Source organism: Myzus persicae, unplaced genomic scaffold (genome assembly GCF_001856785.1).
Source record: "Myzus persicae strain clone G006 unplaced genomic scaffold, MPER_G0061.0, whole genome shotgun sequence".
NCBI classification, from domain to species: domain Eukaryota; kingdom Metazoa; phylum Arthropoda; class Insecta; order Hemiptera; family Aphididae; genus Myzus; species Myzus persicae.
In genome coordinates, this window is record NW_019101277.1 from 270,348 (window position 1) to 292,631 (window position 22,284).

Consider the following 22,284-nt stretch of genomic DNA (forward strand, 5'->3'; position numbering starts at 1 on the left):
TTACATTTTGACTATTTGAACATGATCATAATCATATCGGGAATAAGAAAAATAATAAATAATTCTATGGTTAAAATCTCAATAAAGGAAAAAAAGAATAATAATAAATATTATAATTTATCAAAAATATACATTAATGTTGGTTCGACAATTAATAATGTAATTATAATATTATTAAGTACCTACCTAGTAATAATAGAAAAATGCAAAATAGTAGGTAATACACGTTATATCTGTTGTATGTGTGGCATATAGAAATATAGTTAACTGACAATGTTGTAGGGACAGCTACCATATCTTAGTCTACGCTGATATGTATGTGCTTGAAGATTGTATAAGCTATAAAGTATAAAGTAAACCTGATGAGTTGAGCAGTAACCATAAACGTTTTTTGATAGGGTCGTTAGGTGATCTTTTAAATCTTGAATTTCGAAATCATTATGTAAGTTTAGGTTTCTTATGAACCAAGAGGGGGGAGGTCTGCATTTATATTTTATTCTTAGAAGTTAGTGACTAACTTTGCTTTGAAAGATTTGTATTTTAATTAATGTGAGAGGTCAATCATTGAAGTTTTTTTCTGTAGATCGAATAAGTATATGTATATGGGTGTATGAGTAGTGGATGTAGGATTTATTTGTATACAAGAAAAAAAATTTTTTTTCTGTACATTTTTTATTTAGAATATGGTATAACATAAAAGACCGGGTATGCCTATCGAAGTTTGGTTTAAATATACAGCTATCACGTGACTTTTGTCAAAATTTACGCTAAGATATTTAACTAATTTTTGCCAAGATATATTTTCGTTTACAGATTTTCATTACGAAGGGTATGTAGCGTCGTACCATCTAAGAACATAATCCTAAGCTTTCGAAGCATTGATTTAGTTCTTCTATTTTTTAATTTTTACACTATTAAGATAAGCTGTTGACTTGATATTGCAGGTTTGTAGTTATCGGCATCGCTTCAATGTTTCGTGATTCACTGTAGGTGATAGATATCAACTATAGATTCTGTGGGCCGAAGATCAGCTTTTCAGGTTGATTGGGGCCCCCCTCCCCCACTTTTGTGTAACAAATATTGAGTTGGTGAATCAACGCTAGGGGGGCGGGTGGCAGTATTGTGCTAAACAGTTCCCACCCGTTTCCAGTTTTTCTATCGAAGAAAAAGATAGGATCTTCTATCTTTTTAATGGTAGTGCTACAGCATGGTCCTCTTTTCCAACAGTCCAGTCCAAGCTGGACCGGACTGCGGTCTGATTTGATTCAGCCTTAAGAAATAAAACAAAGTAACGATTTGGTCCAATTCAGTTTAATAAATTTAAAAATAAATTCAGTCAAGTCCTATCAGAAATACTTAGTGACTAGTGTAGGCGTATAACAGTTCGGTTTAGTCTCAAATGAAATAATTTAATTTGATTTTGACCGGGTCAGGTCCATAAACAGATAGTTGTGTCGTCTCCGAAGAGGTTGATAACAATTGTTAGATGTAACTGAGGAATGTCAAGAACACAGATGTTAAATAATATGAAACCCGATTTGGAGCTTTGAGGTAGGTAGTAGGTACACATCATGTCATCATCAAATAATCTACGCTTCAAGTCAGATGTATTGTTGAAACTTATCACTAATTCACTAATATGAATTAATAATATTAACTAAATAAATCATAAATATTTGCAAAATTGTATTGTTTTTTGAAAATCAGAGACTAAATTTATTGTTTATATTAATTGTAATCTAAGTAAATATTTATATTTAAGATGATAGTAACGATTTGCTTGCTAAACGAGCAACACGTATGTTTTTCGCTTTCGGGTGCCGTACTTGTGTGACGTGTTATTTTCAGTAATTTTAATATTATCAAAAATGTTTACCACGCAGACAGGACATTGGTAATTGTTCACATAATATAATTTATAAGAAGCTACAAGGAAATTTTGTTGTCTCTGTCTCACAAGTGCGTAACATACCGAATTGTACGCTTAGTAGATCACTTGTAACTCCGTAAGTACTAAGTTTAAAAGTTAGAGTAAACTGACCTCTTATATAATTTAAAGGAAAGATGATTATCTAGTACATCTAATAAGCGTTTTATTATATTTTTATTTTAAAGCGAGTTAAAAGTATTTTAAGATGTACAAGCAATTTACAATTTTTAAATACTCATAATTCGCTTTAAAACTAAAATATAATAAAACGCTTATGAGATACCATATGGATAATGATCTTACCTTTAAATTATATAAGAGGTCAATTCACTCTAATATTTTAACTTACGGAGCTAAATGCGATCTGCTGAGAGTACAATTTTCTGTTTACTCTTATAAGACGGAGACAACGAATGTCCATGTAGCGTCCTGTTAAGCAAACAACACGTGCCCAGTGCTCGAAATGGACCGGAACGCACCGGAACGGCATTCCGGTTCGTAATATAAGATTTGCGTACGTTCCGGTTGGTTAAAATTAAAATTTAAGAGTTCAGTTTTGTAAAAATTCGCGACTATTCCGATATCTACAAGTGAGTGTGAGCGAAATTTTAGCTCAATTAATGAAATTATAACTCCCCTCAGATGTTCATTGACTGTTAGTAAAGTCTCTGCAGTTTTATTTATTAATTGTGTTGGCCCTCCACTCACTGAATTTCGTCCTGAAAAATATGTACGGTCATGGTTTGCCAAAGGTGGACATTCTGCCGATGACAATGCGAGTCGCAAACGTGACAAAAAAATTGACGACAAATATTCAGCATTGTGGAGATTATTATAAACTATGTATACAATTTGAATTGTAAATTTTTTAAGCTTAAAATTACTTGTATTATTTATTATTATTATCTATTTAACTAATTATATTTTATTGTAAAGTAAACACGAATTAGAATAATTAAAATTAAAAATTAATATCATAATCCGGATATTAATTTTATAAACGTTCCGGTTCGTAAAATTTTCCATTTCGAGCACTGCACGTGCCGGTGGTTCCCGTACACCGCCATGGTCGTAGTTTCATTGTCGTATGCAGAAACTGCAGAAACGATTACCGTGTTTATCAGTTAATCCAAATTAATGAACAAATCCGTCACGACTCTCGAAGTGGCAAAATTACAGGCAGGTAAAAAATTATTACAATCTAAAAATTACGAACTGTTATTGGAGGCTAAAAGTTTTTATTTAAAAACTACTATATTTAATGCTGCAGTATCAAATGGCAAGGTAGCCACAATAGCTACAACAAAAATAACAAAAACGCAATTAGAGTACCTACTCAAAAAGTATATAAAACTATAAACCTCCACCAATAAGTATCAAAGATGCGATACGCTGATAAATTAAAACAATTAGTAACGTGTGAAGAATCAGCAGGATATGAACAAAAAATCTAAGTTTTGTCAAATAACGAGACAAAATGTTTAAGCATAAACGAAAATCAATTCAGAAGCATGGTACAAAATGTACTAGAAGAAAATAATATTGAATAGGTAGTATCGGTATGAATTAAAAATTAAAAACCATTTCAAGTTGTGTTACGAGCCACGAGGTATAAATCATGACTCAGATCAAGGAATGATAGAAAACAAATTGTACAACAAAGGTCATGAAGTAACAAAAATAACCAATGTATGCAGATTAAGAAAATTCTGACCCTAAGTCCCTAAAAACAAGATAGCTATTGAACGCATAATATAAAGTGCTATCATTACTTTTGGTAAATCTACAACAGTACAACCGCTAGAGATTAATAACATATTATTATAAAACATAAAATAGTTATGTTATCATGTAAATATGTAATAAAAAACCATAGACAAATAAAACAGCTAGATAGCCGACTACAGGATAGCAGCCATATGCCGACAGGGCAAAATTGTATGATTGATAATATACACATATTCGTAATATATATATACCATATATATATGTTAGGTATATTATCTAATATCTATTGAGTTGTTTTGTAAACATTGCCCTGTTGACATTAATATGGCCGCACGACTTTTTATGTAATATGCAGTCCACTATCTAGTTGTTTTATATGTCTACGTAAAAAACAGAACGACCACTTAAAAATATTTGTGATTGTGCGATAATGGACGCAGTAACCAAGATAAAGCCGAATTATTGTTTATGTACGTTACATTATAAAACACATATTCCAGCTGAATGATAGGTACCTAAATAGGTACCTATATCGCTTCTGAATTCGATGTGGAATTGCAGTGCAACCATTGAACGAAATACACGAATAATTAAACACTTCACTCCGATTAGCCCGATTGAAATTGCAAAAGAAATCGATACGAAAATCAATCTAACAAAGTCACATGGTTATAACCAAATAAACCCAAAAAATGATGAACGAACTAACTTCATACAGACCAATATCGTTTTTTTCCGAGCTTATAAAAATTATTCGAAAAACTACTATTAAAGCTATTAAAACCTTTGATAGAAGTAAAACAGCTCATTAATGTAATAGAATAATTAATAAAAATCTAACATTTTTCATGGCTATAAATAACTCAAAAGGCTGCAAAATGTTTTGAAAATATTAACGTACGTTGTACGTATAGAAAATATTAAGTATCTATGCCCTACAGTAGTTCCTTTTCTAAATTCTAACAAAATATCAACTCCTTGTTAATGAAATTTAGGATTGAATATTAAATATCGAAAAAATTTAAACTTCAAAATTCAAATGCTATTATATAAAATGATTGAGATTTTCCAGTAAACTATTTTTTTTTTGTTATAGAAAAATTAGTTATTATAACTATATATATCAAATGGCATAAATAATGAAAATGTTAATATGAATACCGGGGGTGCTAAGCACACACAAGCATATCCTTTCTCTAAATACCGACTATGATCCAGGTCTATTTTTCATTTATCTGAATTATCTCGTTATTAAAATGATAAATTTATTAATGTCATACGGCGATGAAGTTAGATTAATAGTGGTAAGCAAATTATGTTCGAACCTACTCCCGATATTTCATAACTATGTATATATATATTATTCAACTGTTACCATTATATGTTTTAAAAATTGTAAAACGGCTAAGTTAAGAATGATAATTGCTAAATAATTGATTTGCAGACGGCAGTCAACATTAATGTATAAACTTGTTAAAGTAAGTCTACTGAACGTCCGTACCTATATATAATATATAGACATATAGTACACACAGTTATATTATTGTGCTATATTAACAAACGTACATTGTTATATTCAGTCGACCATAAAATAAACAAATGGATGCCTATAAACTTAATGTAGTAATGATGTAGGTAATATAATAGTAAATAAAATCAAAACTATTCTGTGACCGTTGACAGGTGGTAGTTATAATAACAGCTTAAATTGTCATTGACTTAAACACAATATCTATGTTTGTAAAATATTATGTATGTATAATGTGCATAATAGTTGAAATAATTTTTAAAAAAATTTCACCACAAACTACTACCTATACATATTAGGTAAGTCATGTGTAATATGATACATATTATTTACAGTCACCTATAGAAAGCTTATCACTTTTCGAGATATAATTATTTGGGAACAAGATAAATTGACTGTTTTACCAAATATATATTTAGTTGTATAATCATATTCGTATATATTTTAAGTATAAATACTGGTAAATTATCATTTACACATTTAAAGTATAAAAACTCTTTATTATCATTATAACTGCATTTAAAAATTACTAATTATTCTTAATAAAATAGTTAATAAACAATATTCACAGCTAGTTTTTCTACTTTTAAAAAATTGCAGAAGATCCAGTCCCGTTTACACCCCCTCCCCTCTCCCCTTGGGTTACGGCCTTGCTATTTATAAGTTATAATGCTAGGTTAGGGTAGGTGAGATAAATGCATAAAATGGTTAAAAATTAAATTATTTTATTTATCTATTAATTCTATTTGAATATAGCTTTATTGATGATGTATACATTTTACGATTATACAAAAAAATATTATGCGATTAGCAACTATATAATGATCGTACCTATAAAGTTAATATTTATATTTTGAAATTTGCGATTCTTTTCGCGCTTTCCCATAGGAAACGTTCTTCGGCCGTCGGTTGGTACCGAAACATTTTGCCTTTGTTCGTCACTACTACGTGTGGGGGTACCATCATCAGGTACCTGTTCACTTCTTTGGCATATTCAGCTGGTGGAGCAGCGACGCAAACACAGAGCAGCTCGTGGAAGTATCCGAATGTGGACCACAGGGCAACCACCGAGATGGCGATAGCTAACGTCCAGAACCGGACAAAACCATTGAACCGCTCGCGGACAGCTAACGTTTCCTGTTCAGTGACAGCTTTACGATACTGGCGCCACAGGCATTGAGCGCTTCGCCAACCCATGTGCAAATATCCGACGGCTGCAGCCGCTTGCAGGACCCGGGATCTACCTGCATCTATCAAGCGACCGTCCTCGATCGTTTTTGTCGTCCGTGCCTCATAATTGTAATTGTTAATCGTCACCACTTCAATCGCTTCTTCGCCACTCGTACCCATTGAAGTCGCCGATCTATCCCGTATCTCGAAAACGCCACGATTTCCAACCTCTATCGCCGTGTAGTCCGCCGCCGCCGCCGAAGCCTCGTCTAAGGATTTGATTCCAACCGGTACTGCACTCATATTATTATTATTATTATTATTATTATTATTATTATAAGAACAGCCTTGGTAATCATAGTAATATTATTAATTACGTATACTAGGTAACTATAAAAAGTAATATAAGACTAATTAGATTAAACTAGCTGTCCTTCATGCCAATGATTTGTTTTTTTTTATAAACATTATAAATATATTTGTAAAAAATTGGGCCTGCAGTGGCTACGCTCTGCGTCTCTGCAGCTGTACATAGGTGTCGTGTGGGCCACTCTATAATTTTAATTCAATGATATAAAATTATTTTATATGGAAAACGATTCTGAAAGAAGACGGTCTACCAGCTTAATTATATTGTATGATATTATTGTATATTTATTATATATATCATTATATTATTGATACTAAAGATGAGTGGACTAGCTGTATAGTAGGGATGTAGAAGCGGTGGAACTTGGAGCTCAATAAAAGAAGCAGTGAAAGACAAAAGCAAATGGAGGATATGTTTGTAGGGCTGTTATTGAGGGTCGTTAACCTTACCTCCCCACCCCTTCAAAAAAAAAAAAAAATGAAAAATGATTACTGTAGTTTATTGTATATTATCAGCAATACAGAGGATTGAAAATGGTTGAATACATTTTTGCTGAAAATATTGCATTTTGTTATTATTGCAGTGTGTATAAAATACAGAGACGGATCCAGGGGGAGGGCCTAGGGGCGCAGACCCTCTCAGACATATTATTTCCCAATTTTTTTTTTATAATTCTACAGGTCCGGATATTATTATATTTGAAATTATATGTATGTCTGATAATATAATATATTATTATAACTTATAAGTATCATTCTGGGGGCACAAACTAAGATAGTACTATCTTAGTTCATAGTGGGCAGTGATTCCAATATTGTTATTTTACATTAACAAAAATTGTGCCCCCCTCCCCCCAGAACTTTGCTCTGGAATCTGGATACGATAAAATATAATGATATATTTTATAAGTATATAGGTAGGTGCCCATGGGCCAAGGAATAATATTTTTACAAATAAATAACTAAAACTATTATTCTTTGTTTAGATTTTGTTCTAATGTTTGTCAAATGTTAACTAAATACATCTATACTAAAATATTTGGACTTTTTTTATGCTATTTATAAACTCAAGAGATTTTTTTTGATAAAAACTTTTTCATTCTGTAAAAGAAATCTTGAAATTTATAATGCAAGATTCTTCATAAGGGTCTTTAAAAAATATTCAAAATTAAGGATATAATGGTACAATTGATCTTTTTTATGTGTTTAAAATTGAAATTTTGACAAAATTCATTCAAATCTGGAACATTTTTATTTTTTTTTATTTTTTACTAGATATTTACAATCTATTCATAGAATAATAAGCAAATTAGATAAGAGTAAAAAAAACACATGAGTAATATGACATACGGAAGCAGCAACCCATTGATGACACTACCTATTTTGTTTAGTTTATTAGGAGAAATTTGATCTAGGAATCAAGCATTTAGCAGGTCACGACACCAATTACGTTTGAGATGTCTGAAGGGGTTACCCGGGATCGAAGGGACTGCTAGATTTTTTATAAGAGGGTTAGGATGATTCCGTAACCTACTGTGAAACCGCTTATAGTAGAGTTTTGCTTCATCTTTGACGGAGTTCATCCTGAGATCTTGCCGAATGGAAAAGTTGGAGACATAAGGAGGAGCATTAAGTAGTTTCCTTAGCGCTAAGTTTTGGAAGGTTTGTATTTTGTTGATGTTTGAAATTTTTGCATTACCCCAGAGTTGTATGCCATATGTCCAGATGGGCTTAATTAGAGATTTGTAAATTAGGAGTTTAGTTTTAATGTGTGTATATTTGTTGTTATTGCAAAAAGTTTTTAACAGGCGCAGCCGTAGGTTTAAATTTTGTCTTTTAGATCTAAGGTGGGGAGCCCAGGTAAGTCTGCGATCAAGTGTGAGTCCTAGATATTTGACTGTAGAAGAAGTAGGAATTTGAGTGCCATAAATAGATACTTCAGGGCAAGGAGAGAGACGAAGTGTGAATGTTGTGTGGATAGACTAGACTGGTTAATTTTGAACCGCCACTTGGTATACCAGACTTCCATAAGGGTAAGGTGATTCTGAAGATTGTGTGAGGCCATTTCCGGATTAGAATTTATAGATATTATTGCCTTATCGTCTGCATAATCAGCAACTAAAATGTTTAGTGTAGTGGAACATTTTAAAATTAATTTTTGGTTAGAAATTTGTAAAAAATGTTCTTTCCATAACCTATAAAAATTTTAAAGGAAGATCCCCACACATTGTCTACTTAAAACAAAAAAAAAGTTTATCGGAAAGTAATTTTAATTTCTAATGAATTTTTGAATATAAACATTTTAGGATATTGGGTTTTCACAGGTAAATTTAAAATTAACGAATTTCCATCTGTCAATATTCGATATTTGTATGTAATTCAAGAGCAATTAATAACTGTAGACTCTTGAAATGTTCATAAAATATTAATTATGTTAACACTATTCATACATAGTAAGGCATTCAAACTATCTTAATCTTTTTGAGCTATTCATAGCCAAGGGAACATTTTAAAATTTTGTAAATTATTTTTTAGTTAAAAATTCATAAAAAATGTTCTTTTGATAGCTAATATTAGAAATTTTAATCGAAGATTCCCAACAAATTTCTAACTCTATCAAAAAAAAATTCTCCGAAGTTTATGTTATTTATAGCTGTGAGATATTTACGATTTTAATTTAATTTTCACTATTATTTTAATTATTATCCAAGTGTATATGCTAGGGTGACACAACGTCTCCGCTTAGAATCGTTTTCGGATGAATTATTAATTATCATTGAATTAATATAATATAACACATAAAATGAGAGTATATATGACACGCTCGTCAAACGCTTTACTCCAGCAGAGCGGTACCAACTTATCCTCCTTATTTTGCCCTGACGTATTTCATAAGTATAGGAAATTTTCTACTTCTGACCACCTATACTTCTAATCCTATCAAAAACAATGCTGAAGTAGAAAATCTGATCATTTTTACTGCTATCACTGCTCAAAAAGGTGATGACAAACAGAAAAAAAATAAAACGCTCATAATTTATTATAAAATCTTAAATCAATACATTCTTTCGCTCCGCTCAGAATCTAAAAATGTATAATACATCATATTTCTATTAATTATAATAGTAATTTAGTATGTAACCAATGGCAACAATTTAATTGGCTGAAAAAAAATAGTGTGAGCTACTTTTTAGGGTTTAGTTACCGATAGGGGTTGAAAAAATAAGCTATAGAGACTCTCTCATTCTTAAGATATTTACAATAATAACTTTAATTGAAAACGATTCAGTAGTTTTTAAGTCTTAATTTATTACAGACAGACCACCATTAATTTATATAGATTTGTATATATATATATATATGAATTACAGAGATAAAATACATATCCCTGCATATTCCCCTGTTAGGAAGTCAAATCTTAGAAATTGAGATACTCTATACAGTCTACACATACTAATATATTTCGTTTTTATACAAACACATATCATAATAATATGAATGTAATATGATGAATTACAATTATATAAAATATCAGTTATTAATGTCACTTTACTGTACATCATGAATACATAATTTAAAATTAATAACCACTTGTAATTATAGAATATTTTTCTGTAATTCAAGAGTAATAATAATAATTATTATATAGTAACTTTTCTTATGATTTTAGTAAATATAAAAATTTAATGAAATGTTAAAATAATATTATAGTATTAATTAGTACAATAGTGCGTACTAACTTAAATTAATCAATATCATATCTCTAAAAGTACTAATATCGTGTACACTTACGCTATAGGTTGCTTTTATAGCCTATTGCCTATAGGTCTACTTCAGCAATATATCCGATTATTACGTACAGGTGGTAGATCTTATAAACATTATATTTTTATGTTAATTATATCGAATATAGTAATAAATAATAATTCATAATTAATTCGAAATTTCAAACATTTGCTAACCATCGTGATCGACCCTGAACGGCTGCTGCAAGGAATTGTCTGCCGATTTCGGACGGTTTTCGCGGCGTCGCTGGCGCAGTGAATTTAACTTATCGAAAAATGCAGTCATTTTTTCAGCTGAAATGACGTCGTCAGTTTGCACTGGTGATAGGTCGTCTATCTCGTCGTCTTCATCGTCTTCGTCGTCCATCCAATTAAACGTATTTTTATCTTCTTCGCTGCGGTAAACGTCAACGGCCTTCGGCACCCAGCAAGAGGTCGGCGGCACGAAATACACGTGTACAGCAATAATTATTACTATTATACGAGTAACGTTGGCTGTACCGTAGTTATATCCATTGATGACGGCCATTGTCACAAGTCAATAATACAATATCAAATATATATAGGTATATAAATAAATAATATAATGTTTACCGGGTTTTATATTATGATATAGATACAAATGCACCAATAAAAGTAAAATATATCATAATGAGAACAAGCACGAAAATCTTGATGAAAATATATGATTATAATAGTGGATTTTCATAAAATTATGATAAACTAAATGCACAACTATAATATGATACTAGGTTGTACTACTGCAAGTACCACTTAATATTTAGTATTACGTGTTTACGCGTAGCTATGTGATTTCCAATATTTTTCAATAAAATATAACGTGTAAAAACATAAAATAACAACTATATAGGCACAACTAAACTGGCCACCTTGTATAAAATAAAATAATGAAATATCCAACTGTACAATAAATAACAAATTATTAATGACTATGGTATATTATGTTATGTTTTTCTCGTGTCTGTAGCCAGTACATATATACATTTATAATTAAACATTGAACAATAAAACTAGAATTAATTATATAAATTATAAATAAACACATTAGTACATAATATTTCATTTTTATTTATTCTTCAAGAAGATAATATGGAAACGAATATTGTTATACATTTTATATTTCCCAGTACTGAACCGTGTCTACCGCCTTCTGGTTGCTTGTCATATCATCAGATCATCTTGCGTACATGGGCTTCAAATTGCAGGGCATACAAGTATAGGTGCGACATTGACACATTGTTTAACGTTTGCTCTTGTCCACATTTATAACAAGTTATGTTTTGGACTACATATCCCCATTTTCTCATATTTTGTTTTGTTCATCCAACTCCAACTACTCATAATTCCTATAATCCATTTAATACTATTATGTTTAATATTAGAGTGAATTTACATTTATCAATTTTAGAAATAAGAACATTTTCTATGATGAATTTCATAGGCATATGAACATTTTAAAATTCTCATCACTCGCTTTAAAATAAAAATGTAAAAAAAAACCTATAATATTCTTAACATTTCAATTTGATAATATATGTCAATTTACTCTAATATTAAACATAACAGAGTTATAAATGGATTATTCAGAACGTAAGGTTAGGTATTCGTATATGTACCATAAGTAAAAATTGCTTTGTTATGGGTTTGGTATGCACACCATATTATACATTTGCTATGTAAGACAAACGCAGGTGTAGCAACTACTCTTGGTATTTTATAAATCAGCGATATGGCCATATGGGTTATATAGATAGGTCGTAGGTAGAACCCATGGATATATAAATCTGAAATGGAGTGGCCAATTTTTTTTTCAGAAAAAATACAATTATAATTGTAGTGCTCTTTATTTTAGTCTTTTTTTCTTCTTCGAAACGATCAATTACGTATTCTGGATTTATTTCAATTTGTCTGTGTAGGTACACTCCAAATAGTTAGTAAAACGTACTTGGTCTGATGGGTTTTCTTAAATAGTATTTTATCTTTTCATGATATAAAATGTGCGTTCTGGTATTGAAGTCATAGCTGGATATGTAACTAATAATTTCAAAATAAAAGATGAATTTACAAAAAATGCAGAGTTGCATTTAGTATGCTTCATTAACAGTATTCATGTAAAAACGGTAATGCGGGTATTGACGTATACCTTCAATGAGTTATCGTCATTCATCGATAAAATATCGTTTATGACATAATTATTGTCTCCAGAAAAATAAACGCCACCACAATTCGTATTCGCGGATGTTTATGTATCTATATATAATAATTCAAACATAATATAAAGTTATCATAGTATTCGGAAAACATCGTAAATTATTATAATTAATAATTAATTTAGTTTCATAAATTAAATTCATTAACTATAAAAATAAGTCTCGAAAGAGGAAGCCCGAATTTTGGGGACCTCAATACGGCCTTGTTGGTATGTATACAATATACCATAAGCCATCAGCCTGTCAATTGAAAAATCTATTTTTGTTAATTGTATTAAAATGATAACAATAGCGTGTGTCGAGTACACTGCAGTAAAGGGTATCATATGGCATATCTTTTGTCTTTATGCCAATATGATATCAACTCAGACGGTATCTACGTCGACTGGATTAATGTATAGTCACCAATTTGTAGGTAAACGAATAAGACGATAATCTGATATCTAAAATCTAGATGTATACAAAATAATTAATTAAATATATTTTGATGAAAACGTATTTGATGGCTCTAAAAAATGTCCTATTTATAACAATGCGTGCCGAACTTAGTTAAAATTGAAAATTATGGGCAATTACTTACAGATAATCTGTACCTAATTAGTTGAATTACACGCGAGACAATCAAAGCTGGCGAATATGGTCATATGCTAAAAATTAAGACATTTTGAGTACTTAATAATGTGAAAAATTAAAAAAGCGAAGCGGTAAAAGAGGAATATTTAATTATTAAGCAACATCATCCGAATTTTTGACAAAGTTGGTTGTTGTTTTATACTATCTAAAGAATATAACATGAGTAAAAAAAATGTATTTCTTACTTTACACTGTGAGCTGTGGCTACTAGCTAGTGCAGGAGGCTACCCCCCCCCCCCCCAGGAATGATAAATAATATAATTTAGTTATTAGCACAGAATAAAAGAAATTTCATTAATTTTATTCTTTGTTATATGTACAGAAATACAGAATGTATATATACATATATATATATATTAATGATTATGGAATAAGAGGGAAGTAGAAGAGAAAATGATAATTCAAAATTATGTAGGTAACCAAACAATTTTTTATAAAAGATTTTTATGCATTCTATCAAAATTATGCGGTCATTTATGATGCTAGTTGGTTATTTCTGAAAGACTTTCTGAGATGAGGTATTGACTCTGTGAATTTAGAAGTTGAATGTATGTTTGATATAGATGTAGCTTGTGAATGTTAGCAACTTCGTTAACCTCAATATTATGTTTAGTGTTTGCACAGTTAAATTAACTTTATTTGTATAAAATATAAATATTATATTATCTCTTTTAGTCATTTAATTTCATAGTTATTGCAGGGCAATTAGTTTAAGTGAGAGACTATAATATATACGTACATAATATAAATATTGAACAACGATAATACAAAAATAAAGATTACAATAGGTCCACGTCTAACAAACACTAAATTGCATACTATTGTGTTGTACATTTATATGTAGGTGATTTATATATTATACTTTTTGAAATTAAATATAAAATTAAAAACTACAAAGTGATAACATTGTCAATTGTTTTTACCTAATGCATCAACATAATAAAACCTTGATAATATAATATACTTGTATACAGATTATATTAAAATATATCATATAGTATCATACTACCATAATGTAAACATTTGAATGGAATTTCGAAGTACATTGAAACTGAATGTAATCTTGTATAATAATATGTAGTTTATCATTTGTTTCTGTATAGGTACGTTCATGAAGGTATTTAGGTTTTAGACTAACCGGATATAATATCGTACAACACCGTACAACAACCGTGATGAATCATAAATAAAAAATTGTGACGTATTTTTTAATCTATAAATGAAAACAATATTTAAGACGATATTATAACCTTGTTATGTCAAGTCCTTTCACAGACAAATAATGAACAAAAAAAATTCGGCATTTAAGTAAAATATATTTGGCAATATTTCCTCTCAGTGGGCTGTGCCTTTCTGCCAACCCCTGGCATATATTATACTATTTAGGTAACAGGTCCCTAGCACCTAGGTATTGTATGTATACTTATGATATTTATGATAATTTAAATATTTGCAAAATGTGTTGCGTCAATTTTTTTAAATAATGAATAAAATGATAATAGAAATTATACAATATTACAAAACAAGTCCGGAAAAGATTTAAAAATATTTATATATACATTATATAGGTACATATATTATATTATATTAAATTATCATTGATTTTGCATTTACCATTAGCGTAACTACTATTATACAATTATTCTGTTAAAATTATAGTTCATAAAATATATTAAAATTTTTCATTATTTTTGCATACAAAATTAGTAAACCAAAATTTGGTATTTTCAGTGCATGTTTCGACGTAGATGATGAAAAAATCCGCTTATATCAAAATCGAATCCAATTATTTAATCCTGGATAGAAAGTCGCTTGCTCAAAGTCAACGGGTAGTACTTTTGAATCCGGAAAAAAATTACATTCATCCCTTTTCTTGCACAAAATACTTGACATTTTTTTGTGAAGAAGTATCCAGAGTACTCTTCATTTTTTTAGTAAACAATAAACAACGGTCACAAATACGTCTTTTTATCTAACTTTTAGGCTTATAATTGTAAAAAATGTTAGGAAGTGGTACATGGCAAATCGCGAATGGTAATTAATTGAGATAAATTGTGTGTAAATTGTGTCTAGTAAATTTAAAGTATAGGCACAGAGCTATTAGAAAAATTAGAAACAATTAATAATAAAATAATATAATGATAAAAATAACACATTTTTCTTCTAATTATTCTTTACGAACTATAATTTTATAATAACACAAGCAGTTATTAATTATGATTATGGTAAATGCATAATTAATAATAATATAAATTATATAAAAATACAATAAATAATATTATTTTTTAAATAATTTTTCCCCGGTCTTTTTTTATTGTTTAACAAGTTATTTATCTAATAAATAATAATTAAAAATTTTAGGACTTTTGGCTTTTAGTACAAGGTCCACAATATTGTATACCTTGTATAAAAGATAAACGCTTTAGGTACATAAAATACCTCCATAGGTATATTTCATATAATATATGTTTACTAATTTTTTTTTTTATTGAACTTAAGCCCGGCGACTAAGGCCAGTTTATTAATTTATAATTGATTCAGTTCTAAAACTTGTTAGGTACATAAAATCAATTGTGTCTAAACGTGTTACGTTTTGGCCTTTGGGATAAATGTCCTGACGGCGAAACGTGTTGCAGCCATATAGGCACCCATACTAAAACGCCAAGAGTAACAATTTTCAAATTGTAAAATTAAAATCGAAATTATGTGGAAATCCGTTTTACTATTCAGTATTATCATTTAAATTACCTACGGCATCGTGAAAAAATAATACATTTGCGGTGCATGTTACCACAAGGGAACGGCAAGAAACGCCCCCACTACAACGACAGAGAATTTGCGATAAACCAACGATAACAAGTGGACGATGTTGGTATGGTATGCGCCGTGTCCTTGGTGACAGGGGAGGGCACCTGCAGCTGGCCGAGTGCCGCCAAATGATGATAATATTAACAGTAATAATAATAATAATGTCAAAACGTTGTCGCTACATCGGAGGCAAAGCGTGTTGCCGATGTTTGGGGCCCGTATTAATATAATACCGCGCGCGGCCAGGTTCACGGGAAACGCCTTGCGAACTATATTCCCTCCCATCACCCGCGCGGCACAAGGGGTAGATGGGTGGTCGGAGGGCTGTTGGGCCCACACCCGTGGGTGTGGGTCACCCGAAGCCTGTGACGGTGGTGAAGGAACGACCGGGGGGCCCGCGTGTACGTTGTGTGTGTACGTACGTTGACCGCCTCTGCGCCCCCGCCCACCGAAGCCAATGCCACCGACGCCGTGAAAAATGCTTTTAGAAAGGAACATTGGTGCCAGCAACACAACGATGCCATCGGCCAGTGGTTTCCAATGTTTTCCCGTGGAATTGCTTAAATTTGACTCTCCGTCAGCCAGATCGTCCGAACGACTTTTAAAACACCGGTTGCAGTGAGCCACTGCTCGGTTAGTCACAATAGTCAGTACTCAGTTCAACTTCCCGGCATACAGTCAGACAAAACACAGGCGCTCCGGCATAAGAATTAATAATATTATGATGCATGATATTATACTTGTTGCAAATTATACCACCTTAAACGTGGCTATACAACAAGACTACATTGAGCAATGGCCAATGTGCATAATTTCGTAAATCTAGGCAACCCGGTCGACATCAAACGTTTAAAATGTACTGGCGTTGCACAAGTTAGTTTTTTACCATGATCGTCAGATTCATAGAATTATAAACTATGGTGAGATAAAATATCGCATAACTTCACAAATTGTATTTATAGGTCTTTAAAAAAATAACGATTTGGATACCAAACTGGGCACCAATGTCTGGGCGGCGGCTTGGCCGGCGGGCACAGTTGTTATGTTCGTCGCTCGTAAAAAGACGTCGTGTGCGTTTGTGCGGTACAGGCTGACCAACTCAGTTTTAGAAACCAGGTGTACTTAGAGGACGCTCGAAATTTTTGATTTTCTCGTGTCTCGGGGGCTATGGGATGTAGTAATCCACTTACGGCCCATTATTTATGGTCTTGACAAGCATCGTTGAATTGCGAACAAAATCGTTCGCGAATTTTTCAGAAAATTTGACAAGTTTTTTTTACACTTTGGCTTGTGCACGGTAATTACCGTAACGTTCTATTATCGTAGCGGCCGCCTTTTGTGTGTGCTGGTCCCGGGCGGTAGGGTAGGGCGAGCGAGGCCTACTGCCAATCGGGGACATTTGGGCTTGGTCCGTAATATCTGGCTCCGCTTTTCGACACCGCCTCATAACGTTCACGCACTATTTTCTTGTTGTTGTTGTGATTAGTTTTTTTTTTTGTTGTTGTTATTATTGCATTTAATTAGTATTGGAAATAATTTTTGTATTGCGTACGCGTCTCATCGTCGCGTGAATTATATTTTGTTTACACCGTGTTCGCGTTGAACTTGTGAACGACGACTTCAACATCTGCATTATATTTTCAGGTGGTCACCTATCGCGATGTTGCTCGTATTTACTATTATTTAGTCGTTTCGTCAGTCGTCACCGTCGCTGACAATTAGTAACGGTAAAGTGATAAATTAATATTGTTGTATATTTTTACGTCGCGCGTTTCGCACTAAAATCAGACGATCGGCGTCGGCTTCTCCAGTCACGATGGAAGCGGACGATCATCAGGACGACGATATCAAGGAGTCGATGAGCGAAACCGAAGACGACAAAGACGTGAAGGTAAGGCCCGTCATCACTTACGACCCAGTGTTAATCGAAGGGGGGGGGGAGGAAAAGTGGTCGGTGGTGGTTAGTAGGATGTCGTAACCGCCGTCGATTATCGGGACCATTTTTTTTTCGGTTTGATTACGACGTTAAAAGGAAAATAACTTTTCCGGGCGAAAACGCGCCAAATTCATGCGTATAGTGGTAGGTAGTCACAGCAGAGTTGGCGAACGACCGCTGTACCGCTCTCGTTCGAGTGTGTGTGTGCGTGTGCGTGCTTACGCGTGACATTAATGGGGGGGAGGAGTCATTCTTCGTCGCCGCGGACGTGCCGCGGGGTCGGGAAAATGGGCGGAGGGGCGATATTTAAGGATGTAACGAAAAGTCGTACACACCGCATGCAACCCCCACCAAGAGCCAAGCTCTATCCTCCCCCACACCCATCTCGGTGGTGAACATTATGTGAAATGGGATGTAGGATCATAATAGATGACCGGAGAAGACTTCAGGTTCCATCGATGGATCTTAAACTTGAGCTATACTATGCTGATAGTTGATATTTTTTTTTGCACTTATTGTCATCGTCACTTTAACCCGAAAGTCTCATGTGAGGGTCTATAAACTTCCTGTGCAACCTTTTCTAAAAATGTCCAAATCAATGCAATTTATCTTACCATTGGCTCCACATAGCTACCTAAGTGAATTGATTGCTAGGCGTCTATATAGACCAGTATTAAATAAATCAAATAATATGCATGGTTCAGATAGTTGCTTCATCAAATGTTTATGTGTATCATTTAATCGTTATTCAATAGCTATTAGGCAAATACGTTTTTGTCATACATTAGATCGGCATAAATATGTAGTCCTCGATATACAATTTAAACCATTATTTGTTGACTTCTGTAGGATTGCAATGAATGTCTTCTATCAATTTTAAACCGAAAAGCCTAATATATATTATACTATCATGTACATGGCTAATGTCCACAACTACTTTCTTTTCGTGTCATGTATGTTATGGGACTCTTTCACTAATATGTATAAATCAATGAGTTCAAATTTCCTATAATATAACATTTAAGATAACAATATTTTCATATTACAGCAACAGCAACAGCAGGTGCAGCAGCAACAGCAACAGCAACAACAACAACAACAACAACAACAACAGCAACAACAACAACATCAACAGCAACAAGACCAACAACCTACTATAGTGCAAATGCACAATGGCCAACCTCAAATTATTACTTTAGCCAACCTACAGAATTTATTGCCTATGCAGCAGGTACAACAATTGACCCAAAATCAACAAAATCAAGGCATCAAAACTATAACATCAAATGGCACTACGATACAACCAATATTTTCAGTTCAGGGATTACCTGGTCAATTTATTCAGGTAGATAACAGAATTTTAGAAATTCTATGTTTTTAGCTTTTCCTAGTTTGTCTTATTGTTTCATAATAGCAAAATAATCAAACAATAACAGTTGATGGACAAGAAGCACTGTTCATTCCTACAAATTCTAACAATGGTCAAGGGGCACCTACTATATTTACACCAACAGGCCAGATAGTTCGACCATTGCAAACGATTCAGCTTCAATCAGGTTTGTAAAATAGATTAATGTTTACATGTGCATCTTATAATTTAAAATCAATATTTAAGGACAAAACATTTCTGTACGTCAATCAAATATGCCACAAGTAGTACAGTTGCCTTCTGTTCAGCAGACCATACCTGTTCAAGTGCCTATATCGTCTAATGGTCAGACTATATACCAAACGTTGCATCTTCCTATACAATCTTTTGCTTCATCTCTTCCAAACATCATACAGGGAAATCAAGGCCAATTGATGCAAATCCCTCAATTGGCTCAAATGACTCAGTCGCCTCAAATGGCACAAATAGTCAATAGTAATGGCCAGATACAGACCATCCAACTAACATCACCAATGGGTAATGGCCAACAAATACAGTTAGTGAATACATCCAGTGCAAATAATCAGTACCAAAATGCAACAACTCCAGCTACTTCACCTAATGTTATGCACGTAAGTCATTATTTCCTTTTAATTAGTATTTAGCGTTTAAATATTTTATTTAATGTCAAACATTTTATTCAGACAAATTCATCACCAAATTCATCTTCGAGTAGTAATGAAAATAGCCCACAACCACAACCTGTGACAATTCAAACCCAGTCTGGACAAACTTTACAACTAATTCCTCAACAACTAACTCTTGGAAGTAAGAGTTGATTACAATTTACAGTTAAATTAAATTATTTCTCGAGTTCAAAAAGAAATATTAATTTAAAAAAAAACTTATTTGTTTAGATAATCCTCAACAATTAACAGTAATACCAACAAACAACCTTCCTCAGTTTTTACAAAATAATAATGGTGTTACTATTAGAGGAAATAATGTTGTTCAGGTACAATTTTTATTTATTAAAAAAAATATATATATCGTTAAAATTGAATACAGCTGAGTATATCTATTAATTTGTCTTTCATATTCATATCATTTACCTACTCACATATACTTATTGTAAAATACATTGACAGTTTGTATATTTCAAATAAATTTGTTAAAAAAAAAACTTTACCATTTAAATTTAAGTATATAATAATTTAATCTAATATATTATTTATTTCATTAGTTACCAGCAACTACTCAAAACACAAATCAACCACAAACTGTGAATATACCAGGAATTGGAACTGTACAAATCATTACTTCTCTTGGAGGACAAAGCAAATCTAATGCCACTCAAACATTACCACCTGGTCTACAAAATATACAAGTTATTAATGCTAGTATGTGTTTCAATATGTATGAATTAAATAAATTATTTAATTGTGAATTATTTTTATAGCTACTGGGCAACAATTAGAAAACATGGACCAAAAATGGCAAATTATTCCGATAGCTGGAACAATGTTTCAGGATGGAAGTTCAGTAACTGAATATGATTCTCCCGGTGAGGAAAAACCACGAACAAGAAGAGTCGCTTGTACATGCCCCAATTGCTGTGATGGTGAAAAACGGTATTTAGATTATTATTATATCCTAAAGTTAAATTATATTTCTATTTCATAGTGTTCATAATGGTTATCTTACTTATAGAAATGGTGCTGGTAAGAGGGTACATATTTGTCATGTGCCAGGATGCAATAAAATGTATGGAAAAACATCTCATTTACGTGCTCATCTTAGATGGCATACTGGTGAACGACCTTTTATTTGTAATTGGCAACACTGTGGTAAACGATTTACTAGATCAGATGAACTTCAGGTACAAAATTAATAATTAATAAATATACTTTTCATTTATAAATATTTGATTGTAAACAAAATGTTTTTAAATTATAGAGACACAATAGAACACATACAGGAGAGAAGAGATTTCAGTGCAATGAATGTCCTAAACGGTTTATGCGTAGTGACCACTTACAAAAACATGTTAGAACTCACTTGAAGCAAAAAATGATGGTATGAATAAATGTTGAAAATAATAAATAGCAATTAGCAATTAAATGAGAACTAGAAATAATTTTTCTCAACTAATAAAGCGTGTATTATATTTTTAAGTAATTCATTAATTATTTTTGCAGGAAGGTAATAGCATTGTAGTTGGCATAAAACAAGATTCAGAAGTGGATGATGAAATGGATATAGCTCCCAAACATCATAATATAAATAACATAATTTTAGAACAGGATGATGATAGTTCCTCTTCTTGTGAAAATAAAATGATTATTTTACATGATGAAAATGTATAACTTTTTTTTATATTTTACAGTTACCTAGGTGTAATGATTTTTTTTTTACGTATTTTACAAATGTAGTTTCCATGAGTTGATTTATTTGTTCATGACTTATTATTATGTTAATAATATGCTATTATTGTCTACTGTTATTTTTTGGGATTGATATTATGTTACCAATCCTTAGTTATTTTATATATTAATATTTTATTTATTCATTAATTTTTACAACTTATTAGACATTTCATTTTATACATGGTACATGTAGAACATAAGCCATTTACAAATTATTTGATATATTATTGTGAAACTTGTGTGAATCCATATAATTATTGTTACCTTCCATAATGTTTTATATATATTTTGTACATTTTACATTATAACAAAACTTAAATGTATGAATTTACTCTAAGATGTAAAATAAATTACTTGACAAAACAATACTA

At 31.7% G+C, this 22,284-nt stretch overlaps 2 protein-coding genes across 2 annotated transcripts; one reads left to right on the forward strand and one right to left on the reverse strand.

The window, feature by feature from the left end:
• Window positions 1-5,786: 5,786 nt before the first annotated feature.
• Window positions 5,787-11,039, reverse strand: LOC111028533. Its single transcript, XM_022307219.1, has 2 exons — window positions 10,688-11,039; window positions 5,787-6,649 (listed from the first exon to the last, which is right to left on the reverse strand). The coding sequence occupies exons 1-2, from the start codon at window positions 11,037-11,039 to the stop codon at window positions 6,033-6,035; spliced, it is 969 nt and encodes a 322-aa protein (XP_022162911.1). The 3' UTR covers window positions 5,787-6,032.
• A 6,537-nt stretch (window positions 11,040-17,576) lies between these two features.
• Window positions 17,577-22,284, forward strand: LOC111028523 (transcription factor Sp4-like). Its single transcript, XM_022307202.1, has 11 exons — window positions 17,577-18,073; window positions 19,167-19,463; window positions 19,533-19,674; window positions 19,734-20,119; window positions 20,192-20,315; window positions 20,405-20,502; window positions 20,731-20,887; window positions 20,947-21,118; window positions 21,198-21,366; window positions 21,444-21,563; window positions 21,686-22,284. Exons 1-11 carry the CDS (start codon window positions 17,999-18,001, stop codon window positions 21,851-21,853), a joined length of 1,908 nt encoding a protein of 635 aa, XP_022162894.1. The 5' UTR covers window positions 17,577-17,998; the 3' UTR covers window positions 21,854-22,284.

Coding starts and splice junctions, on each gene's coding strand:
- LOC111028523 (XM_022307202.1), top strand. CDS start 17,999: ATGGAAGCGGACGATCATCAGGACGACGATATCAAGGAGTCGATGAGC. Junction 18,074..19,166: donor AAGACGACAAAGACGTGAAG/GTAAGGCCCGTC, acceptor TTCATATTACAG/CAACAGCAACAGCAGGTGCA. Junction 21,367..21,443: donor CTAGATCAGATGAACTTCAG/GTACAAAATTAA, acceptor TTTAAATTATAG/AGACACAATAGAACACATAC.
- LOC111028533 (XM_022307219.1), bottom strand. CDS start 11,039: ATGGCCGTCATCAATGGATATAACTACGGTACAGCCAACGTTACTCGT. Junction 6,650..10,687: donor GTTCAGGGTCGATCACGATG/GTTAGCAAATGT, acceptor ATATGAGTGCAG/TACCGGTTGGAATCAAATCC.